Source organism: Oryx dammah, unplaced genomic scaffold, assembly GCF_014754425.2.
Source record: "Oryx dammah isolate SB20612 unplaced genomic scaffold, SCBI_Odam_1.1 HiC_scaffold_26, whole genome shotgun sequence".
NCBI lineage: Eukaryota > Metazoa > Chordata > Mammalia > Artiodactyla > Bovidae > Oryx > Oryx dammah.
In genome coordinates, this window is record NW_024070210.1 from 48,656,259 (window position 1) to 48,682,508 (window position 26,250).

The 26,250-nt window shown below is 40.5% G+C and overlaps 1 protein-coding gene across 4 annotated transcripts in view; it reads left to right on the forward strand.

Moving 5' to 3' along the window:
- The window catches only part of TEX9 (testis expressed 9), a 91,088-nt gene that overhangs the window by 43,742 nt on the left and 21,096 nt on the right, over positions 1-26,250 (forward strand). For 3 of the 4 annotated variants that reach the window (XM_040226590.1, XM_040226593.1, XM_040226591.1), the window contains one exon: positions 10,831-10,965. The exons of the other annotated variant lie outside the window; for it this stretch is intronic. In XM_040226590.1, coding sequence (XP_040082524.1) covers positions 10,831-10,965 — 135 coding nt within the window. The remainder of the gene's footprint in view (positions 1-10,830; positions 10,966-26,250) is intronic. 4 annotated transcript variants of the gene reach the window in all.

A 26,250-nucleotide genomic window follows, 5' to 3' on the forward strand; every position in this document is an offset into this window, starting at 1 on the left:
AATGTGTTACTGTTGATTTTCCCCTTTATGGCTGTAAGCATTTGCCTTATATATCGAGGTGCTCCTGGGTGTGCTTAGTCACTCAGTCGTGTCCAACTCTTTGCGACCCCGTGGACTGTAGCCTGCCAGGCTCCTCTCTCCATGGGATTCTCCAGGCAAGAATACTGGAGTAGGTAGCAATTCCCTTCTCCAGGGGATCTTCCCAATCCAGGGATCGAACTCGGGTCTCCTGCATTGCAGGTGGATTCTTTATCGTCTGAGCCACCAGGGAAGCATATATACAATTTTTATATCTTCTTGGATTGATCTCTTAAACATTATGTAATGTCCTTCCTTGTGTCTTGTAATAGTCTTTAAAGTCTATCCTGTCTTATATTAGTATTGCTGTTCCTGCCTTCTTTTGATTTTCATTTCCATGGTATATCTTTTTCCATCACATCACTTTCAGTCTATATGTGTCCCTAGGTCTGAAGTGGATCTTTCATAGACAGCATATATACAGGTCTTGTTTTTTATCCATTCAGCCAGTCTGTTTCTTTTGTTTGGAACATTTAAACCATTTACATTTAAAGTAATTATGGATGTGTATGTTCCTATTTCCACTTTCTTAATTGTTTTGGGTTTGTTTTTGTAGATCTTTTTATTCCCTTCCTCTTTTGTTCTCCTGTGATTTGATGACTATCTTTGGTATTGTATTCAGGTTGCCTCCATTTTTTCCCTAAGATTGTGGATATCATTGATACTATCATTACTCTGAATTCTTTTTCAGGTAGATTTCCTGTCTCCTCTTCATTTAGTGGTTCTTGTGAATTTTTAGCTTGTTCCTTCCTCTTTAGTGTATTACTCTGTTGTCTCATTTTGTCTAACTTTCTGTGTTTGAGGTCTTCTTTCCAGAGGCTGTAGAATCTTAGTTCCTCTTGTTCTGGTGTCTGCTCCCTGGTGGGTGCCGTTGGTCTAGGGGCTTATGCAGATTTCTTGGTGGGAGGGATTGGTACTTACCCACTGGTTGGTAGAGGTGGCTCTTGTCCCTTTTGATGAGCAAGGCCATGTCATGGGGTGTGTTTTTAGGTGGCTGTGAGTTCAGTATGACTTTCGGCATCCTATTTTCTGTAATGGGCTGTGTTGCATCTTGATTGTTATTTGGCCTGAGGCTTTCAGCACGTGCCTGCAGGTTGTTGGGTGTAGCCAGATCTTGGTGCCAAAATGTGGACCTCCAAGAGAGCTCATTCAGATCTGTTTCCCTGGGACTTCCACCACCAGTGTCTTTGCCTTCATGGTGAGTCATAGTTGACCTCAGACCCCTTGGTATGTGTAGCCTGGGATCCTGATGAGGTACTGCTCTTTGCAGGATCCTAGTGCATGTGAGACCTTGTGTGTACCCTCCAGAGTAGAATCTGTTTTCCCCAGCCCTGTGGAACTCCTACACTCCTGAAGTCCTGCTGGCCTTTAAGACTATGCCCCAAGGGTTCTTCCACCCAGTGCCAGACCCTCAGTTTGTATTTGAGGGCTATTTTATGTAGAAACATTCCTGTGTAGCCTTTGTAGGTTTAATATTTTTTGGTACGTGTGTTGTTTTTAGTATAGGTGTCTGCCACTTCTTTCTTTTGTGTATGCTGGCAGTTATCCCCCTTATAGGAGGTGTGACTTAAGTTGCGGTAACCAGCATCTGCACTGGATGTTGAGCAGGGCCTCCCTTGTGCTCTGTTGTTGCTGCCCTGTCAGAGGTGGGTTCTATTCCATAGTTGTTGGATTAGAGGCCCCCAGGTCTGTTTCTTAGGTGTGTTTTTGATCTGCATATGTGAGAAATTGGAATTGGAGCATTCCCACTGGGAGGAAAGCCACTGAGTATTCCTCCTCTGGAGCTGTTCACCAGTGGGTGTGGGCTGTTATGTCATTCCTGTTGTATGAGCTCTCAGATTACACTGCTGTTGGCACTGCTCTGGGCCCCACCTTAACCGTGCGTGGATATGCTGGTAGTTGGCCCTAGTGTCTGTCAGATGTTATTTTCACCAGGCCACCAGCACAGATCCATTGAAGTCAGGCCCCAGGATGCAGTTATCATGGATATGGATCCACTGTAGGCACAATGGGGGCAGTTCCTCCTCTGGCCTGGCCCAGCCCCCACGTATATATGCTCACAAAGTGTAAAGCTGCTAAAGGTAAGACCTGTCTTGGCTGCAGGAGTACTCATTATCCATTCAGATGTTCTGTAGGTACTTAGTTTACAAAGGCTGTTGTGGTGGTGTCAGTTCTAGGTTGCCCAGCTGGGAGGAGAGGTTTCACTTTTTGTTCCTTAGTTGCACAGCTCCTGGGGCCCAGCTGTAGTTTGAGCCCCACCTCTGCATGTGGGCCCCCACAGGAGTCTGCTCCTGAGGCTGCCCCAGAACACAGGAATCCACCTCGGTGAGGAAGGGGTGTGGAGGCATCAGCAGCTGGAGTTGCTGGAGCCCCAGTGGGGACAAGGGGCTCAGAGGGAAGCTGGCAACCTTGGCACGAGAGAGCTGGCCCCATCCAGAGCCCTTCCTCGTGCCTTGGGAGGAGCGGCCGGTGCCTCAGGGGAGAGGCTACAAATGGCCCCACCCCTCTCGCATCACTCAACAATGACGCCTCTCTTCAGTGTTTCCTCCACAAGCATTCCAGGTTGTGGATTTCCTCACTCCTGTCCCCTCAGACCATCTCCCCGCAACTAACTAGAGTCCTCTCCCCAGGTTTCGTCTCTAAATGCCGAGTTCCAGCACCAAACCCCTGTCTGCCCTGTAGGTCTCACTCTGTCCTGCCTGCCCCAGGCTGTTGCTCTGCTTTCCTTTGAATAGCACCCGAAGCTCCCCTTCTTTCCCATCTGATTTCCCCAACAATAAGGGGGCTTCATCAGATGCAGGAACCTCTCTTCTGCTTTAGCTCCCCACCCAGAGGCACTGGTCCTGTGCCTCTTCCTCTGCGCTTCCTTTTCCCGTCTTTCTTTTGTCCTACCTGGTTATGTGGGGATCTTTCATGTCCTTTTAGGTGTCCAAGGTCCTCTGCTAGTGTTCAGCTAGTGCTCTGTGAGAATTGTTCCATTTATAGATGATTCTTAATGCATTTGGAGAGAGAGAAACTCCACATTCTCCTACTCCTCCATCTTGACTGTCTTTTGTCATCTTCTTACTTTTAATCTATCTCTACTGAAAATGAGTTTGTTACAGAAACCACATAATTGACTTTTGCTTCTTTATCCACTCTGACAGCCTTTGCCTCTTATTGGAATGTTCAGTTCATTTACATTGATACAGTTTTTGGTGTTTGGATTTAAATTTGCTATCTTCCTATTTGTTTCCTATTTTTCCCAACTGTTCTTTGTTACTTTTTCCTCCTTTGAATTGAATATTTTTTAGTATTCCATTTCTCTCCAACATTAGCTATAGCTAGGTTTAGATTTAAGGTTTACAATATACATATTTAACATATTACAGTCTACCTTCAAATCATGTCATAGTATTTTACATAAAACGTAACACTCTCACAGTATACTCCATCTGCTGCTTTTGTGGTCATACATTTATCTTTAAATGTCATATATCACAATATTTTCTCTTTTAACAGTCATTTGTATTTTAAAGAGATGAAGATATTTGCCATTTCTTGTATTCTTCACTCTAGATGTTTTTCCTTACTTCTGCTTGAAATAAGTACCTTTTGTCTTTGTTTTGAAATAGCTACCTTTTCAATTTTTGTGGTGCCAGTTTACTAGTCACTACTCCTCTTTTTGTTTCTCTGTAAAAGACTGTTTTTCCTTACCTAAAAAAAAAACCTTTTTATTTTGAAGTGATTATAGATTCACATGAAGTTGCAGAAACAGTACAGAGAAGTCCTGTGTGCCATTCACTCAGTTTCCCTCAAGGCTAATACCTAACATAATTGCACAGCATTAAAATGAGGAAACTGACATTGGTACAATCCGTAGACCTTATTTAGATTTTATCAGTTTTTGTAGGCACTTGTGTGGTTTTAAGCGCTTTAATTTTTGAAGGGTATTTTTCACAAGGTATAGAATTATCAATTGACTTTTGTTTTTTGTTTTCTTTGTTTAAAGATATACTCTGATTTATATGTTGTATAGTTTCTGACTAAAAGTCCACAGTAATTCTTTTTGTTCTATTTTTGTAGGCAGTGTATCTTTTTTCTCTGTTTTTAAGACACTCTCTTTGTTGGTGGTTTTCAGCCATGTCATAATGATGTGCTTTCTCAATTTTCTCAGTATGGAGTTTGTATTCTGCCTGAAGTTTGTTGAGCTTTTTTCCCCTAACTTGTTTTTAAATAAGTTTTATTTATTTTTGGTTGTGCTGGGTCTTCATTGCTGTGTGGGCACTTCTCTAGTTGCAGGAAGTGGAGGCTACTTTTTGTTGCAGTGCATAGACTTCTCATTGCAGTGGTTTTTCTTGTTGCAGAGCACCGGGCTCTAGGCATGCAGGCTTCAGTAGTTGTGGCATTGGGGCTCAATAATTGTGGCTTTTGGGCTCTAGAGCACAGGCTCAGTAGTTGGTGGCTCATGGGCTTAGCTGCCCTCTGGCATGTGGGATCTTCCTGGACCAGGGATTGAACCCATGTCTCCTGCATTGGCAGGTGTATTCTTAACCACTGAGCTACCAGGGAAGCCCTTGTTAAGCTTTTTGAATCTGTGGATTCCTACCTTGCTCCCCCACTTGAGACTATAATTATACTTCTGTTAAATTATTTGATATTTCCATATTAATAATATCAATGATATGTATGTTACTGATGAGCTGCTTTTAGCCTTATTTTCCTTATGTTCTTTATTTGGATAGTCTATTGCTGTATCTTCAGTAGGTTACTGATTTTTTCTTTGTAGTGTCTGTTAGTGTTAGTTGCTCAGTTGTGTCTGACTGTTTGTGACACCATGGACTGTAGCCTGCCAGGCTCATCTGTCCATGGAACTCTCCAGATGAGAATAGTGGAGTGGGTTACCATCTCCTACTCCAGGGGATCTTCCTGACCCAGGGATTGAACCCAGGTCTCTTGCATTGCAGGCAGATTCTTTACTGTCTGAGCTACCTGTAATGTCTAGCATGCCCCTATACCTAAGCAGAGATACTCATTTTTTATATTCATCTATAGAAGTTCCATTTGATTTTCCTTTGCATCTTCAATTTATCTTCTCATTAAATTAATGTTTTGCTTTAATCACTTATGTATAATTAAAATAGCTCTTTGACAGCCTTGTTAGCTGGACCCATTATATTTCTCACTTATGGATTTGTTTCTATGGACTGATTTTTTTTCTTCTGGCTATTGGTCATATTTTCCTGCTTCTTGGCTTGGTTAGTGCTTTTTTACTGAATGCTACTGTTGAATGATTCTTTAGTGTGCTTTTTGAAGGCAGTGTTGGATTTTTACAGGTTATTTGCCAGTTCAATCCTTTTGAGGCCTGTTTTTAAGTTTTACAAGAGTGTGTCTAGAGCAGCCTTCAGAGATAGTTCAACTCTTCCCTTAATGCTTCCCCTAAAGAGACCTTTCATCATCTCCACCAAATACCCAAGGTGATCACTGTGGACTGTCCATTCTGGCTAGTTAGAGCTCAGATGTCTCCCTGCCCTGTATGATCTATGGGATTTGCTGTATTTACAGCTTCCCACTTGTTTTTTGTCTGGCCTTGTTGGGTTTCCATGTATTCAGGTGTGGCCTAGTCCACAGTAGACTCAGGGGACCTCCTATGTAGATGTGTGAAGTGCTGTCCTAATGCAGTTCCTCCTTACTTGAACCTTCATATAAATTCCCAGCTGCTTCAGTCTCCTCAACTCTGATCTGTTTCCTCAACTCAATGGACCTTTGAACTCCTTTTGCATTTTCTCTTCCCTGTAGGTACTGTGTGAAAATTGTCTCCCAGAAGAATGCTGGGGTGATTGTAAAACTCATTTGTTTCCCTTTTCTCAGGAATCACAACCCTACTGTTTTCCAGTATCTGTAAATAGTTATTTAACATATCTTAATCATTATTTCTAGCTGTTTACAATGCCTTTTTATATTAGCTATTTATTATTTCTTCATGGCTAGAAGACTTAATCTCAGTTTTATTTTGTTTTTTGGTTAAAATAAAGTTGCTGGTACACGCCACAAGTTTCTCTGATTGTGAATATGTCATATTAAAACTCCTATTAACATTAGTAACTCACCTTAAAAAAAAAAAAGTCTGCCCTTTAGTTACCTTGCTTCAGGTAAAATTGATCTCTGTGTCATTTCCTAAAGCTGCTTTCTTCTTTTCTGCTTTCATAATAAAAACTCCTCAAAAGCATTTTCTCACCTCCTTCAAGTCATTTCCTTATCTTGCAAAGAAAGTTTTTTTGCATTTTTGCCTATATGTGTCCTGAAAATCATGATATGAATGGTACATTGGCTTGGTTTAATATTTGTATATCTATCATATATATATAATAATTGTGTAGTCTCATTTTTATATATTTTATTACATAGCTCTATGCCTTCCCCCATGTTTTTTATATCCTTCTTCCCCAGCTTAGGTTCCATGGTACATGACTTAGTTATCTATGGAATATATTCTTAATTTCCCTGCTACTGCTGTGTGGCAAAACCCAACCTAATCCCCCCCCATACTCCTTGCCTAAGTGTACAGCCAAACAGATTGGTGCTACTTTAATTTTATTTATAAATATCAAGTGTAGTGCTGTTTTCCTCTCCTACTTTCTGAGAGTTTCCTCTCCCATTGTCAGAGCTGATTATTAAATGGGTATCTTTTCCCCTCATGTATCCAGTGCCTCTTTCAGTGTTACCATTCTCAGTTCATGACTTTTCCCCCCTATTTTACTAAGAAAACAGCAAATTTTACTGTCAGTCTCTTGGTCTCTGTACCCTCATCTACTCTGCTTTCCCCCTCATTATGATGAATTACTCCCTCTTTTGTTTAAAGCTTATCACCTCACTGTACACTGGATCCCATACTGTCTCTCTTACTCAAGGACTTTGCTCCTGTGATTATCCTATCTTTCTTTCTCTTGCAAAAATCAAATTTACTCTATGTAATTATTTGCATTAGCATACAAACATGCCATAGGATCTCCATGTTGGAGTATCCAAGGCTCAGTCCTTGACTCTCTTCTCTGTCTTCATCCAGTTCTGGGATACGTCATTCATTTCCAAGGCGTGGTATACCATCCATATGTTCATCACTTCCACGTTTCCACTTCTTGCTGTGATCTTTCTTTGAGCCCCAGGCCCTGTGTGTTCTCAGTTCCTCTGAACTTGTGTATCCATAGTTCCACATCTGCAGATTGAACCAGCAGTAGACCATGTATTACTGTAGTATTTACTATTGAAAAGTTTCTACATGTGAATGGATCCACATAGTTGAAACCCATGTTGTTCAAGGGTTAACTGCAATCCTTAGGAAAACTTAGATCAACACACACACACACCCACACCCACACACACACCCCACTAAAACACTCCAGAGACTTTTCATGTCATTCAGAATAAAATCCAAACTTTGAGGTAGGGTTTACAAGGTCTATCTAATATCTCCCTGGCTGTTTCTGCGATCTCAAGGCCTAAAACTGCATGTGTCACTCATCTGAAGCCACACTGACCTTTGAATGTGATCTTTGAATATGTCACATGGATTTCTACCTCAGGGTCTTTGTCTTATTTGTTCCTCCAGATCTAGACATGAATCATTCCCTCATTTGGAAGCCTTCCCCTATCTGCTATATCTTAAATAATTATGTCCCTTACCCATTGCTCTGTCCTCTTTTTTTTTTTTTTCCCTTTCTTCTTGGCCATGCCAAACTGTTTGTGGGATCTTAGTTCCCTGATCAAGGATTAAACGTAGGCCCATGGCAGTGGAAACACAGACTGCCAGGAAATTCCCTACTCTGTCCTCTTACCCTTTTTCTTCATAGGCCTTATTACTATAAGATGTTACATATGAGTATGTAGGTATGTGTTTATCATCTGTATCTTCCTCTAGAGTGCAGCCTTTATGAGAGTAGAATTTTGGTTAATTATCATGTGTCCATCATGTAGTAGTGTTGCTGTTGTGTTAGTCGCTCAGTCATGTCCAACTCTTTGCAGCACCTTGGGCTATAGCCTGCTATCCTCCCCAGTCCGTGGAATTCTCCAGGCAAGAATACTGGAGTGGGCAGCCATTCCTTCTCCAGGGGATCTTCCTGACACAGGGATCAAACCCAGGCCTCCTGCATTTCAGGCAGATTCTTTACTGTCTGAGCTGTCAGGGATGCCCCATCATGTAGTATAATACCTGGCAATTTAGTAAGTGCTCGATAAATGTGTTGAATAAATGAAACCTATTAGACATATATATTACTCCCAATTGCAGATGTAGAAACTGAATTGATCACAGCTGTCAGGTTTTTTATTTCCAAATTTATTGTGTTTTGAACCTCAGCCACTTGTTTCTAGATCTTTATATGATCATTTATTTGTCCTTATCTGATTATTCCTCATCTGAATTACCGTGGCTGTGTGACTCTTGAAGCATTTGCTATATTTGACTTGTACTTTGGTTACCAAGGACTTCCCTGATAGCTCAGTTGGTAAAGAATTCGCCTGCAATGCTGGAGACTGGGTTTGATCCCTGGGTTGGGAAGATACTCTGGAGAAGGAAAAGGCTACCCACTCCAGTATTCTGGCCTAGAGAATTCCATGGACTTTATAGTCCATGGGGTCCCAAAGAGTGGAACCTGACTGAGCAACTTTCACTTCACTTGGTTACCAGTGTATACCTCTTTTTTGCACTCTCCCAGTGCCTTATGAATGCATTAAAAATTATGGAACAATCACAAATTATTTCTTCTTGGATATCTTAGTATTTGAGTTTTAAAGTTAGACTTGATTTTCTATAAGCTATCCAGCTTTTTCTTTTAAAGTTACTGTAAAATTCAGGACTTGTGATTTTATAAAATTTTTCTCTAGCAACATGCAAACTTCTTAATTTATAGGGTAATAATAGACTTGTTTTAGGAGAGAGTTTTCATCTTAAAAATACTCAGTAATAACATTGGTATCTTGTCTGTACTTTCTTTTATAAAAAGCACTTAAGCATAGCTGAAAACAGAAAGCTTTTCAAGTTTTTGATAAGATTAACCCTTTGCTTAGTGGATTTTCTTATATAGGAAAACTTTATTTCCTACTTTACTATTCTTCTATCCTTTTTCTTTTTCACTTTTCCCAAGAAATGGGGCAGTATTGATATAGTATTAATTTATTGATAGGGGAACATCATGTGGTAAAGAAGGGTTTTCATTTTTCTGTGAAGTAGGTTACAGAGTCTCTAGCAAGAAAGAGAAGGGCAAAGATTGATTTCTGTATTCTTATGAGAAGAGGCTGAAATGAAGCAGCAAGAACTGTGGCCTTGGTAGCTAATGAGAATCTGCCTTTTCCGTGTGAACAGAGAAGTCAGGCTGCTCTTAGTGTCGCTACCACCCACAAAGCTGTGAAGAAGGCTGGTGAGAGCAGATGGTATCCAGACACAGTTTGATTTGTTTAGAAACCTGCATAAAGAGCAGCATGTGTTTTGTTTTGTTTTCCTCTTAATTACTCAGAGCCAAGGAGATCAGTTTTCAAATAAAACATAGTGATATAGCCAGGAGAAAAAATCAGAAGAAAACAGACAACTCTGTTATTAACTGCATCATTTCAATTCCATGATATTTATTATCTGCTTTGTATAATGCAATGTACTAGGCATTGTAGGGCATGCAAAGTAGAGTGAGTTAAGTGTTATAAAATAAATTCAGTTCCATAAACATGGTATTAGTGCTTTTTATTTGCCCTGAAGTGCTGGGAACATAGAAATTAAAGTAGTTCCTATCCTCGAGGAGCTTACAGGATAGTGAGGGGAATTAAGTAAATGGAGAGTTTCAGTTCTACACAAGCAGGCACTATGATATATGTATCAATGTGCCATAGAATCTCTGAAGAAAGGGTACTTCATCCAGCCTGAGAAGATAGTGAGGAAAGGCTCCTGGGAGAAGGTAAAACCCTAGTGTATAGCCCTAACTGAGGGTTAAAGGATGAATAGGTAGGTGTTAGCCAGTTAAAAATGAGGGTGGAGAGAAATCAGGACAGAAGGAAGAGCATGAGCAAAAGGTCAGAGGCAAGAAACATCATGACTCTTCAGGAGAGATCCAAGCAAGTACTGCCCATAGAGCTGAAGGTAGCATTTGTCGGAGTAGATGGATGGAATTTGGAGTTTATCCTATATGTTCATGTTTCTTCCTGTGTGGTCTGTAGATTCTTCAACAGCAGCTCTTAGTCTTTTTGAAGAAATGCTAGTCTAAACCCACACCAGGATGTGAAAAATATCCTTAAAATCTGTTGTTTTTGCTCAGAATTCGGATTTTCTTATCTCTCTAACGTAGAATGCTCTGTATTTAACAGATATTTCTTAAATGATATATTTTATCAGGTTTACACAAGCACAGTATTAATGAGAAAATTTATGTCTTAAATTGGTGTTTTGGGAGGTTTCCAAGAGAACTATGGTTATAAAAAGTTGTTTATAAAGTAAATACAGAAGAAATGTATACTATATCTTGGGATCAGTAAAAAGAGGCAGAAAATTCCAAACAAAAAGCAATCTGAAAGCCTGATTTGTGACTATATCTTTAAGGATATGTTTTCCTAAAACCAATTCAGCGTGGGAATTCCCTGAAACCTCTGTCATTCAGTGTTCAGTCTCTTGCCGTGTACGTGTGTGTGTATAATTTAGGAGAAAGCAAGGAATATAGAAATGGAAAGTATTGAAAATATTAGAGAGAACTTATATTTATAAATGTTGTATCTGTCTCTTTTGCTGTACAGGAATTAGAGAATAAAAGAAGACTACAAAAACAGGCTGTTGCTAGTCAAAGTGCCATGGAAGTTCGCTTAAATAGAGCTCTAGAAGAAGCAGAAAAGTATAAACTAGAGTTAAGTAAACTAAGGCAAAATAACAAGGTATGGAAAAACGGAATAGTTTTGTTAGTGATCACCTTTGGTAACTTCCTTTTTTACGCAACACTAAAAAGGAATAGTTTTTATTTTTTTAATATAAATTTATTTATTTTAATTGGAGGTTAATTTCTTTACAATATTGTATTGGTTTTGCTGTACATCAACATGAATCCCCCACAGGTGTATGTCATGGTGAACATCTTTTCAAAGAAACGCACTCATTAAGAATATGTATATTTCTGGTAAGTTAGCTTTATATTGTTTGGACTAGCACCATCATCAGGTGACAGCACAACTCTTTGGAGGAGGCATTCATTTTTGCCTCCAACAGATCTTTATTGTGTGCCCATATTACACGCCAGACACTGGGAGAATAAATGGTGGAAAAATGTTTCTTGTCTCTCAAGTCTTTTAAATCCTTCTCTGAACATCAGTTTTCCAATATATATAACACAAGGGGCTATATTAATATTACCAAGGCACTCATTATCAAACTTGAGCACATATTAGAATTACCTGGAGGGCTTATTAAAACAGATTCCTGGGTCCCACCCACAGATTTTATTATTCAGTAGTATGGGGTGAGACTTGAGAATGTGTGAGGTTTTTTAATTTTATTGGAGTATAATTGATTTACAATGTTGTGTTAGTTTCTGCTGTACAGCAACATGAGTAATATATATATATATATAATATCTCCACTGTTTTTTAGATTCTTTTCCCATATAGGCCGTTACAAAGTATTGAGTAAGGTCCCTTGAGATAATAGGAGGTTCTTATTAGTTATCTATTTCATATATAGTAGTATGTATATGTCAGACCCAGTCTACCAGTTTATCCCCACGCCTTACTTCCTCATTACCATAAATTTGTTTTCTAGATCTGTGACTCAGTTTCAGTTTTATAGATAAGTTCACTTGTTCCCTTAGATTCTGCATATGAGTGATAGCATATGATATTTGTCTTTGTGTGTTTGCTTACTTTACTCAGTATGATAATCTCTAGGTCTGTCCATGTCACTGCAAATGGCATTATTTCATTCTTGTTTATGGCTGAGTAATATTCCATTGTATATATGTACCACATCTTTATCCATTGCTCAGGTGATGGACATTTAGGTTGCTTCTTCCATGTCCTGGCTATCGTAAATAATGCTGTAGTGCACACTGGGGTGCATGTATCTTTTTTGAATTATAGTTTTCTCTGGATATGTGCCAAGGAATGGGATCATATGATAGCTCTATTTTTAGTTTTTTAAAGAACTTCCATACTGTTTTCCACAGTGGCTGTATCAATTTACATTCCCACCAACAGAGCTAGAGGGTTCCCTTTCCTCTTCTTCCTCTCCAGCATTTATTGTTGGTACATTTTTTTGATGATGGCCATGCTGACTAGTGTGAGGTGATAACCTCATTGTGGTTTTGACTTACATTTCTCTATTGATTAGTGATGATGAGCATCTTTTCATGTGCCTCTTGGCCATTTGAGTCTTTGGACAAATGTCTATTTAGAACTTCCACTCATTAAAAAAAAATGTTTTTGATTGAACCATTTTTAAAGTCTTTATTTAATTTGTTAACAATATTGCATCTTTTTTATTTATTTTATTTTTTTAACAATTAAAAACATTTTAATAACAGAGTGACTTGTAGGAATTGTCTTTTCTTTTTTTTTTTTAATCTTTTTTATTTATTTTTTTACTTTACAATACTGTATTGGTTTTGCCATACATTGACATCATTCTGTCACGGGTGTACATGAGTTCCCAATCCTGAACCCCCCTCCCACCACACTCCCCATATCATCTCTCTGGGTCATGCTAGTGCACCAGCCCCAAGCATCCTGTATCCTGTATTGAACCTAGACTGGTGATTCGTTTCTTACATGATAGTATACATGTTTCAATGCCATTCTCCCAAATCATCCCACCCTCTCCCTCTCCCACAGAGTCCAAAAGTCTGTTCTATACTTCTATGTCTCTTCTGCTGTCTCACATACAGGGTGATCATTACCATCTTTCTAAATTCCATATATATCTGTTAGTATACTGTATTGGTATTTTTCTTTCTGGCTTACTTCACTCTGTATAATTGGCTCCAGTTTCATCCACCTCATTAGAACTGATTCAAATGTATTCTTTTTAATGGCTGAGTAATACTCCATTGTGTATATGTACCACAGCTTTCTTATCCATTCGTCAAAAATATACAAGCAACTTATGCAGCTCAATTCCAGAAAAATAAATGACCCAATCAAAAAATGGGCCAAAGAACTAAATAGACATTTCTCTAAAGAAGACATACAGATGGCTAACAAACACATGAAAAGATGCTCAACATCACTCATTATCAGAGAAATGCAAATCAAAACCACAATGAGGTACCATTTCACACCAGTCAGAATGGCTGCAATCCAAAAGTCTACAAGCAATAAATGCTGGAGAGGGTGTGGAGAAAAGGGAACCCTCTTACACTGTTGGTGGGAATGCAAACTAGTACAGCCACTATGGAGAACAGTGTGGAGATTCCTTAAAACCTGGAAATAGAACTGCCTTATGACCCAGCGATCCCACTGCTGGGCATACACACCGAGGAAACCAGAATTGAAAGAGACACGTGTATCCCAATGTTCATCGCAGCACTGTTTATAATATCCAGGACATGAAAGCAACCTATTGCATCTTTTAAATATTTTTTGTGTTTCTTTTTGCCACAAGGCTTGTGGGTTCTTAGCTCCCTGACCAGGGATGGAACCTGTACCCCCTACAATGGAAGGTGAAGTCTTATCCTCTGAACTGCCAGGGAAGTCCACCTACTCATTTTTTAATTGGATTCTTTGTTATAAAATTACATGAGCTGTTTCTGTATTTCAGAGATTGAAATACAGTTGTCAGTTGCTTCATTTGCAAATATTTTCTCCTGTTCTGAGGGTTGTCTTCTTGTCTGTGGTTTCCTTTGCTGTGCAAAAGGTTTTAAGCTTCATTCAGTTCAGTTCAGTCGCGTCCGACTCTTTGCGGCCCCATGAGTCACAGCACGCCAGGCCTCCCTGTCCATCACCAACTCCCGGAGTTCACTCAGACTCACGTCCATTGAGTCAGTGATGCCATCCAGCCATCTCATCCTCGGTCATCCCCTTCTTCTCCTACCCTCAATCCCTCCCAGCATCAGAGTTTTTTCCAATGAGTCAACTCTTCGCATGAGGTGGCCAAAGGAGCTTCAGGTTTAGCATCATTCCTTCCAAAGAAATCCCAGGGCTGATCTCCTTCAGAATGGACTGGTTGGATCTCCTTGCAGTCCAAGGGACTCTCAAGAGTCTTCTCCAACACCACACTTCAAAAGCATCAATTCTTCGGCCCTCAGCCTTCTTCACAGTCCAACTCGTGCATCCATACATGACCACAGGAAAAACCATAGCCTTGACTAGATGGACCTTAGTTGGCAAAGTAATGTCTCTGCTTTTGAATATGCTATCTAGGTTGGTCATAACTTTTATTTATTTTTGTTTTTATTTTCATTACTATAGATGGTGAATTGAAAAAGTTCTTGGCTGCAAATTATGTCTAAGAGTTCTCTGCCTATGTTTTCCTTTAAGAATTTTATGGTATCAAGCCTTACATTTAGTCTTTAATCTATTTTGAGTTTATTTTTGTATATGTTATTAGGGAGTATTCTAATTTCATACATGTTTTGTTTTCCCAGCACCACTTACTGAAGAGACTGTTTTTTCTGAATTGTATATTGTTGCTCCTTTGTCATAGATTAGCTGACCATAGGTGTGTGGGTTTACCTCTGGTCTTCCTATTCTGTTCCATTGGTCTATATTTCTGATTTTGTGTCTGTACCATATTGTTTTGATGGCTGTAGCTTTGTAGTATAGTCTTAAGTTAGGCAGCTTGGATTCCTCCAGGTGTTTTCTTTCTCAAGATTGCTTGGTCATTTGAGGTCTTTTGTGTTTCCATACAAACTGTAAAATTCTTTGTTCTAATTCTGTGAAAATTTGCTATTGATAATTTGATTGGGACTGTATTGAATCTCTAGACTGCTTTGGGTAGTATAGCCATTTTTACTATATTGATTCTTCCAATCCAAGAATATAGTATATCTCTCCATTTGTTTGTGTATCATCTTTGATATCTTTTATCAGTATTTTATAGTTTTCTTAGTACAGTTCTTTTGTCTCCTTTCTGTGCTGTGCCGTGCAAATCACTTATTCATGTCCAACTCTTTGCGACCCCATGGACAGTAGCCCAACAGGCTCCTCTATCCATGTTTGTCTCCTTAGATAGGTATATTCCTAGATGTTTTGTTCTTTTGATGCCACACTAAGTGGAATATTTTCTTTAATTTCTCTTTCATCATTAGTATATAGGAATACAAAATATTTTTATGTATTAATTTTCTAACCTTGCAGCTTACCAAATTCATTCATGAGCTCTAGTAGTTTTCTGGTAGCATCTTTAGGATTTTCTATGTATAGTGCCATGTCATTCGCAAACAGTGACAGTTTTACAATTCTTTTCCAATTTGGATTCCTTTTTTTCTTTTTCTTCTCTGATTGCCGTGGCTAGGACTTCCAAAACTATGTAGAATAATAATGGAAAAAGTAGACATCTTTGTCGTGTTCCTGATCTTACAGGAAATGTTTTTAGTATTCACCATTGAGAATGATATAATGGTCATCTGAGTTAAATTCACCCATTCCAGTCCATTTTAATTCGCTGATTCCTAGAATGTCATTGCTCATTCTTGCCATCTCCTGTTTGACCACTTCCAATTTGCCTTGATTCATGGACTTGACGTTCCAGGTTCCCATGCAGTATTGCTCTTTACAGCATCGGACCTTGTTTCTATCACCAGTTGCATCCTCAACTGGGTATTGTTTTTGCTTTGGCTCCATCCTTTCATTCTTTCTGGAGTTATCTTTCCACTGATCTCCAGTAGCATATTGGGCACCACCGACCTGGGGAGTTCTCCTTTCAGTATCCTATCGTTTTGCCTTTTCATACTGTTCATGGGGTTATCAAGGCAAGAATACTGAAGTGTTTTGCCATTCCTTTCTCCAGTGGACCACATTCTGTCAGACCTCTCTACCATGACCCACCCGTCTTGGGAGGCCCCACATAGCATGGCTTAGTTTCATTGAGTTAGACAAGGCTATGGTCCATGTGATCAGATTGGCTAGTTTTCTGTGATTATGGTTTCAGTGTGTCTGCCCTCTGATGCCCTCTAGCAACACCCACCGTCTTACTTGGGTTTCTCTTACCTTGTTTGTGGGGTATCTCTTCACGGCTGCTCCAGCAAAGCGCAGCTGCTGCTCCTTACCTTGGACGAGGGGTATCTCCTCACAGCCACCCTTCCTAACCTTGAATGTGGAGTAGCTCCTCTTGGCCCTCCTGCACCCCCACAGCCGCCGCTCCTTAGACATGGGGTTGCTCCTCTCAGCTGCCTCCCCTGACCTCGGGCGCTGGGTAGCTCCTCTTGGTCAGCTGCTTCCCCTGACCTCGGGTGTGCGGTAGCTCGTCTTGGCCGATGCCCCTGACCTTGGATGTGGGGTAGCTCCTCTCGGCCACTGCCCCTCACCTTGGGCGAGGGGTAGCTCCTCTCAGCTGTGCTTCTGCATGGTCTGTCACAGCCAGTGTGCTTCAGGAATGGGTGGATTTAACTCAGATGACTATTATGTCTACTACTGTGGGCAGGAATCCCTTAGAAGAAATGGAGTAGCCATCATGGTCAACAAAAGAGTCCAAAATGCAGTACTTGGATGCAATCTCAAAAATGACAGAATGATCTCTGTTTTTTTCCAAGGCAAACCATTTAATATCACGGTAATCCAAATCTATGCCCCAACCAGTGACACTGAAGAAGCTGAAGTTGAACGGTTCTATGAAGACCTATAAGACCTTTTAGAACAAACACCCCAAAAAGATGTCCTTTTCATTATAGGGGACAGGAATGCAAAAGTAGGAAGTCAAGAAACACCTGGAGTAACAGGCAAATTTGGCCTTGGAGTACAGAATGAAGCAGGGCAAAGGCTAATAGAGTTTTGCCAAGAGAATGCACTGGTCATAGCAAACACCCTCTTCCAACAACACAAGAGAAGACTCTACCCATGGACATCACCAGATGGTCAACACCGAAATCAGATTGATTATATTCTCTGCAGCCAAAGATGGAGAAGCTCTATACAGTCAACAAAAACAAGACCGGGAGCTGACTGTGGCTCAGAAAATGAACTCCTTATTGCCAAATTTAGACTTAAATTCAAGAAAGTAAGGAAAACCACTAGACCATTCAGGTATGACCTAAATCAAATCCCTTATGATTATACAGTGGAAGTAAGAAATAGATTTATGGGACTAGACCTGATAGAGTGCCTGATGAACTATGGACAGAGGTTCGTGACATTGTACAGGAGACAGGGATCAAGACAATCCCCATGCAAAAGAAATGCAAAAGGCAAAATGGCTGTCTGAGGAGGCCTTACAAATAGCTGTGAAAAGAAGAGAAGCAAAAAGCAAAGGAGAAAAGGAAAAATATAAGCATCTGAATGCAGAGTTCCAAAGAATAGCAAGGAGAGATAAGAAAGCCTTCCTCAGTGATCAATGCAAAGACACACAGGGAAACAACAGGATGGGAAAGACTAGAGATCTTTTCAAGAAAATTAGAGATACCAAGGGAACATTTCATGCAAAGATAGACTTGATAAGGGACAGAAATGGTATGGACTTAACAGAAGCAGAAGATATTAAGAAGAGGTGGCAAGAATACACAGAAGAACTGTACAAAAAAGAGCTTCATGACCAAGATAATCACGATGGTGTGATCACTCACCTAGAGCCAGACATCCTGGAATGTGAAGTCAAGTGGGCCTTAGAAAGTATCACTACGAACAAAGCTAGTGGAGGTGATGGAATTCCAGCTGAACTATTTCAAATCCTGAAAGATGATGCTGTGGAAGTGCTGTACTCAATATGCCAGCAAATTTGGAAAACTCAGCAGTGGCCACAGGACTGGAAAAGGTCAGTTTTCATTCCAATCCCAAAGAAAGGCAATGCCAAAGAATGCTCAAACTACTGCACAATTGCACTGATCTCACATGCTAGTAAAATAATGCTCAAAATTTTCCAAGCCAGGCTTCAGCAATACGTGAACTGCGAACTTCCAGATGTTCAAGCTGGTTTTAGAAAAGGCAGAGGAACCAGAGATCAAATTGCCAATATCCACTGGATCATGGAAAAAGCAAGAGAGTTCCAGAAAAACATCTATTTCTACTTTATTGACTATGCCAAAGCCTTTGACTGTGTGGACCACAATAAACTGTGGAAAATTCTAAAAGAGATGGGAATACCAGACTACCTGACCTGCCTCTTGAGAAACCTGTATGCAGGTCAGGAAGCAACAGTTAGAACTGGACATGGAACAGACTGGTTCCCAATAGAAAAAGGAGTACGTCATGGCTGTATATTGTCAACCTGCTTATTTAATTTCTATGCAGAGTACATCATGAGACACGCTGGGCTGGAGGAAGCACAAGCTGGATTCAAGATTGCTGGGAGAAATATCAATAACCTCAGATATGCAGATGACACCACCCTTATGACAGAAATTGAAGAACTAAAAAGCCTCTTGATGAAAGTGAAAGAGGAGAGTGAAAAAGTTGGCTTAAAGCTCAACCCTCAGAAAACGAAGATCATGGCATCTGGTCCTATCACTTCATGGGAAATAGATGGGGAAACAATGTAAACAGTGTTAGACTTTATATTTTGGGGCTCCAAAATCACTGCAGATGGTGATTGCAGCCATGAAATTTTTAAAAGACGCTTACTCCTTGGAAGGAAAGTTATGACCAACCTAGATAACATATTCAAAAGCAGAGATGTTACTTTGCCAGCAAAGGTCTATCTGGTCAAGGCTATGGTTTTTCCTGTGGTCATGTATGGATGTCAGAGTTGGACGGTGAAGAAAGCTGAGCGCCGAAGAACTGATGCTTTTGAAGTGTGGTGTTGGAGAAGACTCTTGAGAGTCCCTTGGACTGCAAGGAGATCCAACCAGTCCATTCTAAACGAGTCAGTCCTGGGTGTTCATTGGAAGGACTGATGCTGAGTTTGAAACTCCAATACTTTGGCCACCTCATGTGAAGAGTTGACTCATTGGAAAAGACCGTGATGCTGGGAGGGATTGGGGGCAGGAGGAGAAGGGGACAACAGAGGATGAGATGGCTGGATGCCACACCGACTCGATGGACATGAGTTTGAGTGAATTCTAGGAGTTGGTGATGGACAGGGAGGCCTGGCGTGCTGTGATTCATGGGGTCGCAAGGAGTTGGTCATGACTGAGCTACTGAACTGAACTGATTGAGAATGATGTTTGTTGTGGGTTTGTCTATACGGTTTTATTATGTTGAGTTAGGTTCCTTCTGGGCTTCCCATGTGGCTCAGTGATAAAAGAATCTTCCTGCAATGCAGGAGATTTGATTTCAATCCCTGGATCAGGAAGATCTCTTGAAGGAAATGGCCACCCACTCCAGTAGTCTTACCTAGGAAATCCCATGGACAGAAGAGCCTGGCAGGTGACAGTGTCTTTGGGGTTGCAAAAGAGTTGGACACAGCTTAACAACTAAACAACTATAAGATTCTGTCTAGGCCCACTTTCTGGAAAGGTTTTTTTTTTTTTTTTTTTAATCATAAATGGGTGTTGAATTTTGTCAGAAGCTTTTTTGCAACTATGGTGATGATATATGTTTTTAATTCTTCAGTCAGTTCAGTTGCTCAGTCGTGTCCGATTCTTTGTGACCTAAATCCTACTTGATCATGGTATGTGATTCTTTTGATGTGTTGTTGGATTCTGTTTGCTAGTATTTTGTTGAGGTCTTTTGCATCTGTGTTCATCAATGATATTGGCCTATAATTTTCGTTTATTATGATGTCTTTGTCTGGTTTTGGTATCAGGCTGATAGTCCCCTTGTAGAATTAACTTGGGAGTGTTCCCTTTTTCTCCAGGTTTGTGGAAGAGTTTCAGAAGGTACATGTTCACTCTTCTCTTAGTGTTTAATGTAATTCATTTTTGAAGCCATCTGGTCCTGGAATTTTGTTTGTTGGAAGATTTTAATCACAATTTCAATTTCAGTACTTGTGACTGAACTGTTCATATTTTCTATTTCTTCCTGGTTCAGTCTTAGAAGATTGTATCTTTCTAAGAATTTGTCCACTTCTCGGTTGTCCATTTTATTGGCATGTAGTTGCTTATAGTCTTTTATGATCCTTTGTATTCCTGTAGCATCCACTGTAGCTTTTCCATTTTCATTTCTAATTTTATTGAGTCCTGTCCCTTTTTTTTTTGATGAGCCTGGCTAAATTTTTAATATTTTATCTTCTCCCAGAACCAGCTTTTAGTTTCACTGATCTTTGTTATTGGTCTCTTTTTTGGAGCGTTTAATCTGTTTACATTTAATTAAGGTAATTATCAATATATATGTTCCTATTGCCATTTTCTGAATTTTGGGGGTTTCCTTTTGTAGGTCTTTCTCTTTCCTTCCTCTTGTTCTTTTCTCTTGTGGTTTGATGACTGTCTTTGTTGTATATGGATTGCTTCTTCTTTTTTGTGTGTATGTCTATTATATTTTTCTGGTTTGCATTTCCTTTGAGGTTTTGATAAAGTAATCTATGTACATGTATATTATATATATATATATGTATGAATAATTGAGGTGTTAGTTGCTCCGTCATGTCTGACTCTTTATGACCCTATGGACTGTAGCCCACCAGGCTCCTCCGTCCATGGAATTCTCCAGGCAAGAATACTGGAATGGGTTGCCATTTCCTTCTCCAGGGGATCTTCCCAACCCAAAGATCGAACCCAAAGGCCTTACCAGTGAGCTTTCCCATTTGTGATTTTCTTGTTTCTAGTTGTGGCATTGCCTCCCTTCCTCCCCCCACCCCCCCGCCACCCCCTGCCCCAAAAAAGTTCTGTTAGCATTTGTTATAAAGCTGCTTTGGTGGTACTGAATCCTTTTAGCTTTAAGTTGTCTGTTAAGCTTTTGATTTCTCTGCTGAATCTGAATTAGATTCTTGCTGTGTATTCTTTTTTTGTAGGTTTTTCTCTTTCATCACTTTAAATAAATTTACCATGCCACTCCCTTCTGGCCTGCAGAGTTTCTGCTGAAAAACTAGCTGATACCCTTATGAGTATTTCCTTGTTGCTTTTAATATTTTTTCTTTTTAATATATGATAAATTGTAATGTGTCTCAGTATGTTCCTCTGTTTATCCTGTATGAGACTCTCTGTACTTCCTGGACTTGGGTGACTGTTTACTTTCCCATATCATGTTAGTTCTCCGTTGTAATCTCTTCAAGTGTTTCCTTAGGCCCTTCTCTTTTTCTTCTTCCTCTGGGACCCCTGTAGTTCAAAAGTTGGTGCATTTAATGTTATCACAGAGGTCTCTCAGACTGTCCTTATTTCTTTTCTGTTTTGTTCCACAGCATCTATTTCTACCATTTTTCTCTTTCAGCTCACTTTTTTATTCGTTTGCCTCAGTTATTCTGCTATTGATTCCTTCTGATGTATTTTTTTTTCCGGTGATTGTACTGTTTGTCTTTATTTGTTTAGTTCTTCTAGATTTGTTAAACATTTCTTATATCTTCTTGATCCATGTCTCCATTCTTTTTTTGGAATCTTGGATCATGTTTGCCATCATTACTCTGAATTCTTTTTCAGGTAGATTGCCTGTTTCCTCTTCATTTAATTGTTCTTGTAAAGGTTTCTATCTTGCTTCTTCATCTGCAACATATTTCTTTTCTCATTTTGTCCAACTTAACTGTGTTTTTGGTCTCCTTTCCATAGGCTGCAGGATCGTAGTTCCTCTTGCTTCTCGTGTCTGCCCCGTGGTGGGTGAGGTTGGTCCGGAGACTTGTGCCATTCTGCCTTTGATAGGGGATTTGACTGGCGATGTGGTGACCAGAGCATGCTCTGGACATTTAGCAGGGCCTCCTCTTTGCTCTGTAGTTGTCATTGCCCTGTCAGGGCTGGGGTTTCCTCCCCGGTTGTTGGGAGTAGAGACCCCCAGACCTGTTTCTTAGCTGTGTTTCTGATCTGTAGTGCTAGCGAGGTGTGATTGGAGAACTTCCACTGGGAGAGAAGCCACTGAGTATTCCTCCTCTGGAGCTGTTCACCTGTGAATGTGCTCTGTTGTGTCACCTTTCATCCGTTGTGTGAACTCACAAAATAGCCTGTCATTGGCACTGCTCTCAGTCCCACCTTAACTATCAGTATGTTCACAATTGGCCCTGGTGACTCTGAGGTCTTGTTTTCACCACGCCACTGATGCAGATCCACTGAGGTCAGGTCCCAGGACTGCAGTGATTATGTACCTGAACCTGCTGTGGGGGCTGTGGAGGCAGCTCAGACTCTGGCCTGGCCCAACCCCTGCAGTATGTGCCCACAAAGTCTACAGCAGCTAAAGCCAGCACATTCCAGCTGCAGGAGCACTTGCTGTCCTTTCAGATGTTTGCAGGTACTAAACTTAGGAAGCTGTCAGTGGAGGTGTAACTCTGAGGTTCACGCAGAGGCGAGGAGAGATTTCAGCTCTACTTCTTAGTCACGTGGCCCTTTGGGCTCCGCTGTGGCTTCAGCCCCACCTGTGTGTGTTTCACGCATCAGAGTCTGCTCTGGAGGTAGCCTGGGCACACAAGCCCATCAGGCCGGAAGGAACTGAAGTAGTAATCAGGGTGAGTGGGCCACCCAGGCAGGAGGGTGCTGGGATAGCGATTGGAAAGTGAAAATCCATTAGGCAGTGATTGGGGTGAGTGGATCACCCAGGTTGGGGGAAGGGGTGGAAGAGGTGATGTCAGTGGTGCACAAGCTGTGTCTGGCAGAGTCTGTGGCTGTAGCAGCTGGCGCACCAGGGGAGAAGCTGCAATGGCAACCCCACCCTTTGTGCATTACCTAACAGTGGCACTTTGTGCAGCCATCCAGACTTCTTCCATGAGCATTCCTAGTTTTGGAGCTCCTCATTCCCACCCCCTCAGGCTGTTTCCTCGAAGCTCAGAGCCATTCCCACCCGGGATTTGCTCTCCAAACCTCACATTCCAGCACCTATTCCCCCAGGCACACCTGTGAACACCCATCCTAGGCTGGAGCCTACAGGGCTCTGGCAGGGACCGTTGTTTTTGCTAATTTATTTATTTTAATTGTGGTGGTATTTTTTGCCGTACATTGACATGAATTGGTCACAGGTGTACCTGTGTCCCCCATCCCGAACTCCCCTCCCTCCTCCCTTCCCACCCCATCCCTCTGGATTGTCCCAGAGCGTCAGCTTTGAGTGCCCTGCTTCATGCATTGAACTTCCACTGGTCATCTTTTTTACATATGGTAATATGCATGTTTCAGTGTTACTCTCTCAAATCGTCCCACCCTCGCCTTCTCCCCCATAGTCCAAAAGTCTGTTCTTTACATCTCTGTCTCTTTGGCTATCTTGCACACAGGGTTGTTGATACTATCTTTCTAAATTCCATATATATGTGTTAATACACTGTCTTGGTTTTTCTCTTTCTGACTTACTTCACTCTGTATAATAGGCTCCAGTTTCATCCACCTCATTAGAACTGACTCAAATGAATTCTTTTTTATAGCTGAGTAATATTCCATTGTGTATATGTACCACAACTTCCTTATCCATTCGTCTGCTGATGGACATCTAGATTGCTTCCATGTCCCAGCTATTAGGGACCCTTTGCATAGGACTCGTGGTCCTGCCTGCCACAGACAGGCTTCTGGTCTCTCTTCTGAACCCCTGGGTTTCCTCTTCTGTCCCAGCTGATTTCCGCCCTGGTGAGGGGCTCCCCAGATCGGTGACCCTCTCCTCACCTTCAGCTTCCCATCAGATGCACAGGTTCTCTTCTGCTTCCTCTCCTCTTCCTTCTTTCATTCGACCTGGTCATGCAGGGATCTTTCTCGTCCTTTTAGGTGTCCAAGGTTCTCTGCTAGTGTTCAGCAGGTGCTCTGTGACAGTTTTTCCATTTGTAGATGTAGTCTTGATGCATCTATGGGCAGAGATGAACTCCATGTCTTCCTACTCCTCTGCCATCTTTGAAAGTCTGAATGTCCTAGTTTAACAACTTCCCAAGTGATGCTGATGCTACTGATTCTGAGATGACATTTTGCTAACCACCATTAAGCAGAGTTATTTTAAGGATCAACATTGTGTCTCTAGCATCTAGCCAGTGATTGGCATAGAAGTTAACATTCAGTTCCTGGAATATATGTAGAATAAATCAAGGCTCAAATATCAATGTGTGTGAAAGCCTTTGTATACTCTATAAATACTGGCTATTAGTTTCTGGTTTTGTGTCAGCCTGAAATTGATGCTCCATTGGAGTCTCTCCCTTAGGACAATACTTAAGTTATTTAACAGTGCCCTGGATGATGAATTTAGGAGTTGTTCTCATTATATACACAGATGATACTATTTTGGATTAAATTAGTAGTGCTTAATAAGTGCATGTGTGCTCAGTCATTCAATCATGTTCAGTTCTGTGTGACCCCATGGACCTATAGCCTGATAGGCTCCTCTGTCCATGGGAATTCCCAGACAAGAATACTGGAGTGGGTTGCCATTTCCTTCTCCAGGGGATCTTCCCTGCCCAGGGATTGAACCCACGTCTCCTGCATTGGTAGGCAGATTCTTTACCACTGAGCCACCACACTTAGGGTCTTCCCTTATAGTTCAGTCAGTAAAGAATCTGCCTGCAGTGCAGGAGACCCATAGTTTATGCTGTATGATCAGACTGTGTTCACATTTAAGAGCTTTCAATGGTATGATGCGGAGAAGGCAGTGGCAACCCACTCCAGTACTCTTGCCTGGAAAAACCCATGGACAGAGGAGCCTGGTAGGCTGCAGTCCATGGGGTCGCTAAGAGTCGGACACGACTGAGCGACTTCACTTTCACTTTTCACTTTCATGCATTGGAGAAGGCAATGGCAACCCACTCTAGTACTCTTGCCTGGAGAATCCCAGGGGCGGCAGAGCCTGGTGGACTGCCGTCTATGGGGTCGCACAGAGTCGGACACGACTTAAGCGACTTAGCAGTAGCAGTAGCAATGGTATGATGACTGGGATTTATTAATAGAAGGTATTTAATGAACAAGTTAGGAAGTCAGCTTTACAAACTTGCCAATAATTGTCATGCTATTAGAGCATTATTTTTAATTTTGATGCATTATAAAGTGATTTTGAAAAAAATAAAATGAAATAATCATGTAAATGTAAATTTTAGTGTTTGCTAATTCTGGTTCCAGATTTGAACTCTGTTTTAGCACATACATTAGAGAAATGGAAAGAAAAACTTGTTTCTATGACAACATATGACTCTAGCCAGCCATTTTGCAAATTCAAGTAATGAGACTTTGGTATGTGAACAACTCAGTTCAAAGCCATCAACACTGTAAAACAACTCAGATGTGTTTAAGACAAAGTTATGACCCTAGATCTGCATTAGGTGATAGATTAAAACATAGTGGGAAGACATTTTGTAATATATATTACTCACTGTTTAATATCAAGTAGACATTTTGAGATCATCATTCTTACATGTAACTTATTTCAAATTTATGAAAAAATACATGTATGCATCTTTCGATTTTTAAGTCATTTTGCCTTGTTTCTAACTTTGAGGGAGTTTTCAAGACAATAAGATTTTCCTTGGGGTCTAATCTGTATATATAAGTTTTTCTTTTATGACCAGTTATATTTTTTTTCTACCTTAATAAATCTTTGTACTTTGCTTCTCATTCTGATGAGACATAGTTAGGTAGACAGGTAAAATTATTCATGTTTATGTGTTTAAGGAATAGTAAGATTTCCATAAAATAGAACAATATTGTCTCAGTCATCAGAAAATTAAAGACTTATTTAAAAAATAATGGTAAAGTCATTCTGCACAGAGCTTAGGAAAGAAGTTAAACTGGTTTAGAGTAAGAGTAACTTTTGAAATGAAAAGTCAGTCAACTTAAACCAGATGCTACATGAGTGCAGGGAGCCAGTCTTACTCATTGCTATGCCTCAGTGCCTGGAACATAATTATAATTATTATAATAATAGCAACATAATAATTGCCTCTGAAACAAACTGAAGGGAGGAATGATGAAAGACAACTGTGTGATGGTTTAACTGTGCATCTGATGGTTGCTTTAAGCTCACTGAAAATATGTCACCAATTACATGTTACTTCATTTAGGAACAGATAATTTCTAATTCTTCGTTAACTCATTTAAAAATATTATGAAGTCCTGCCGT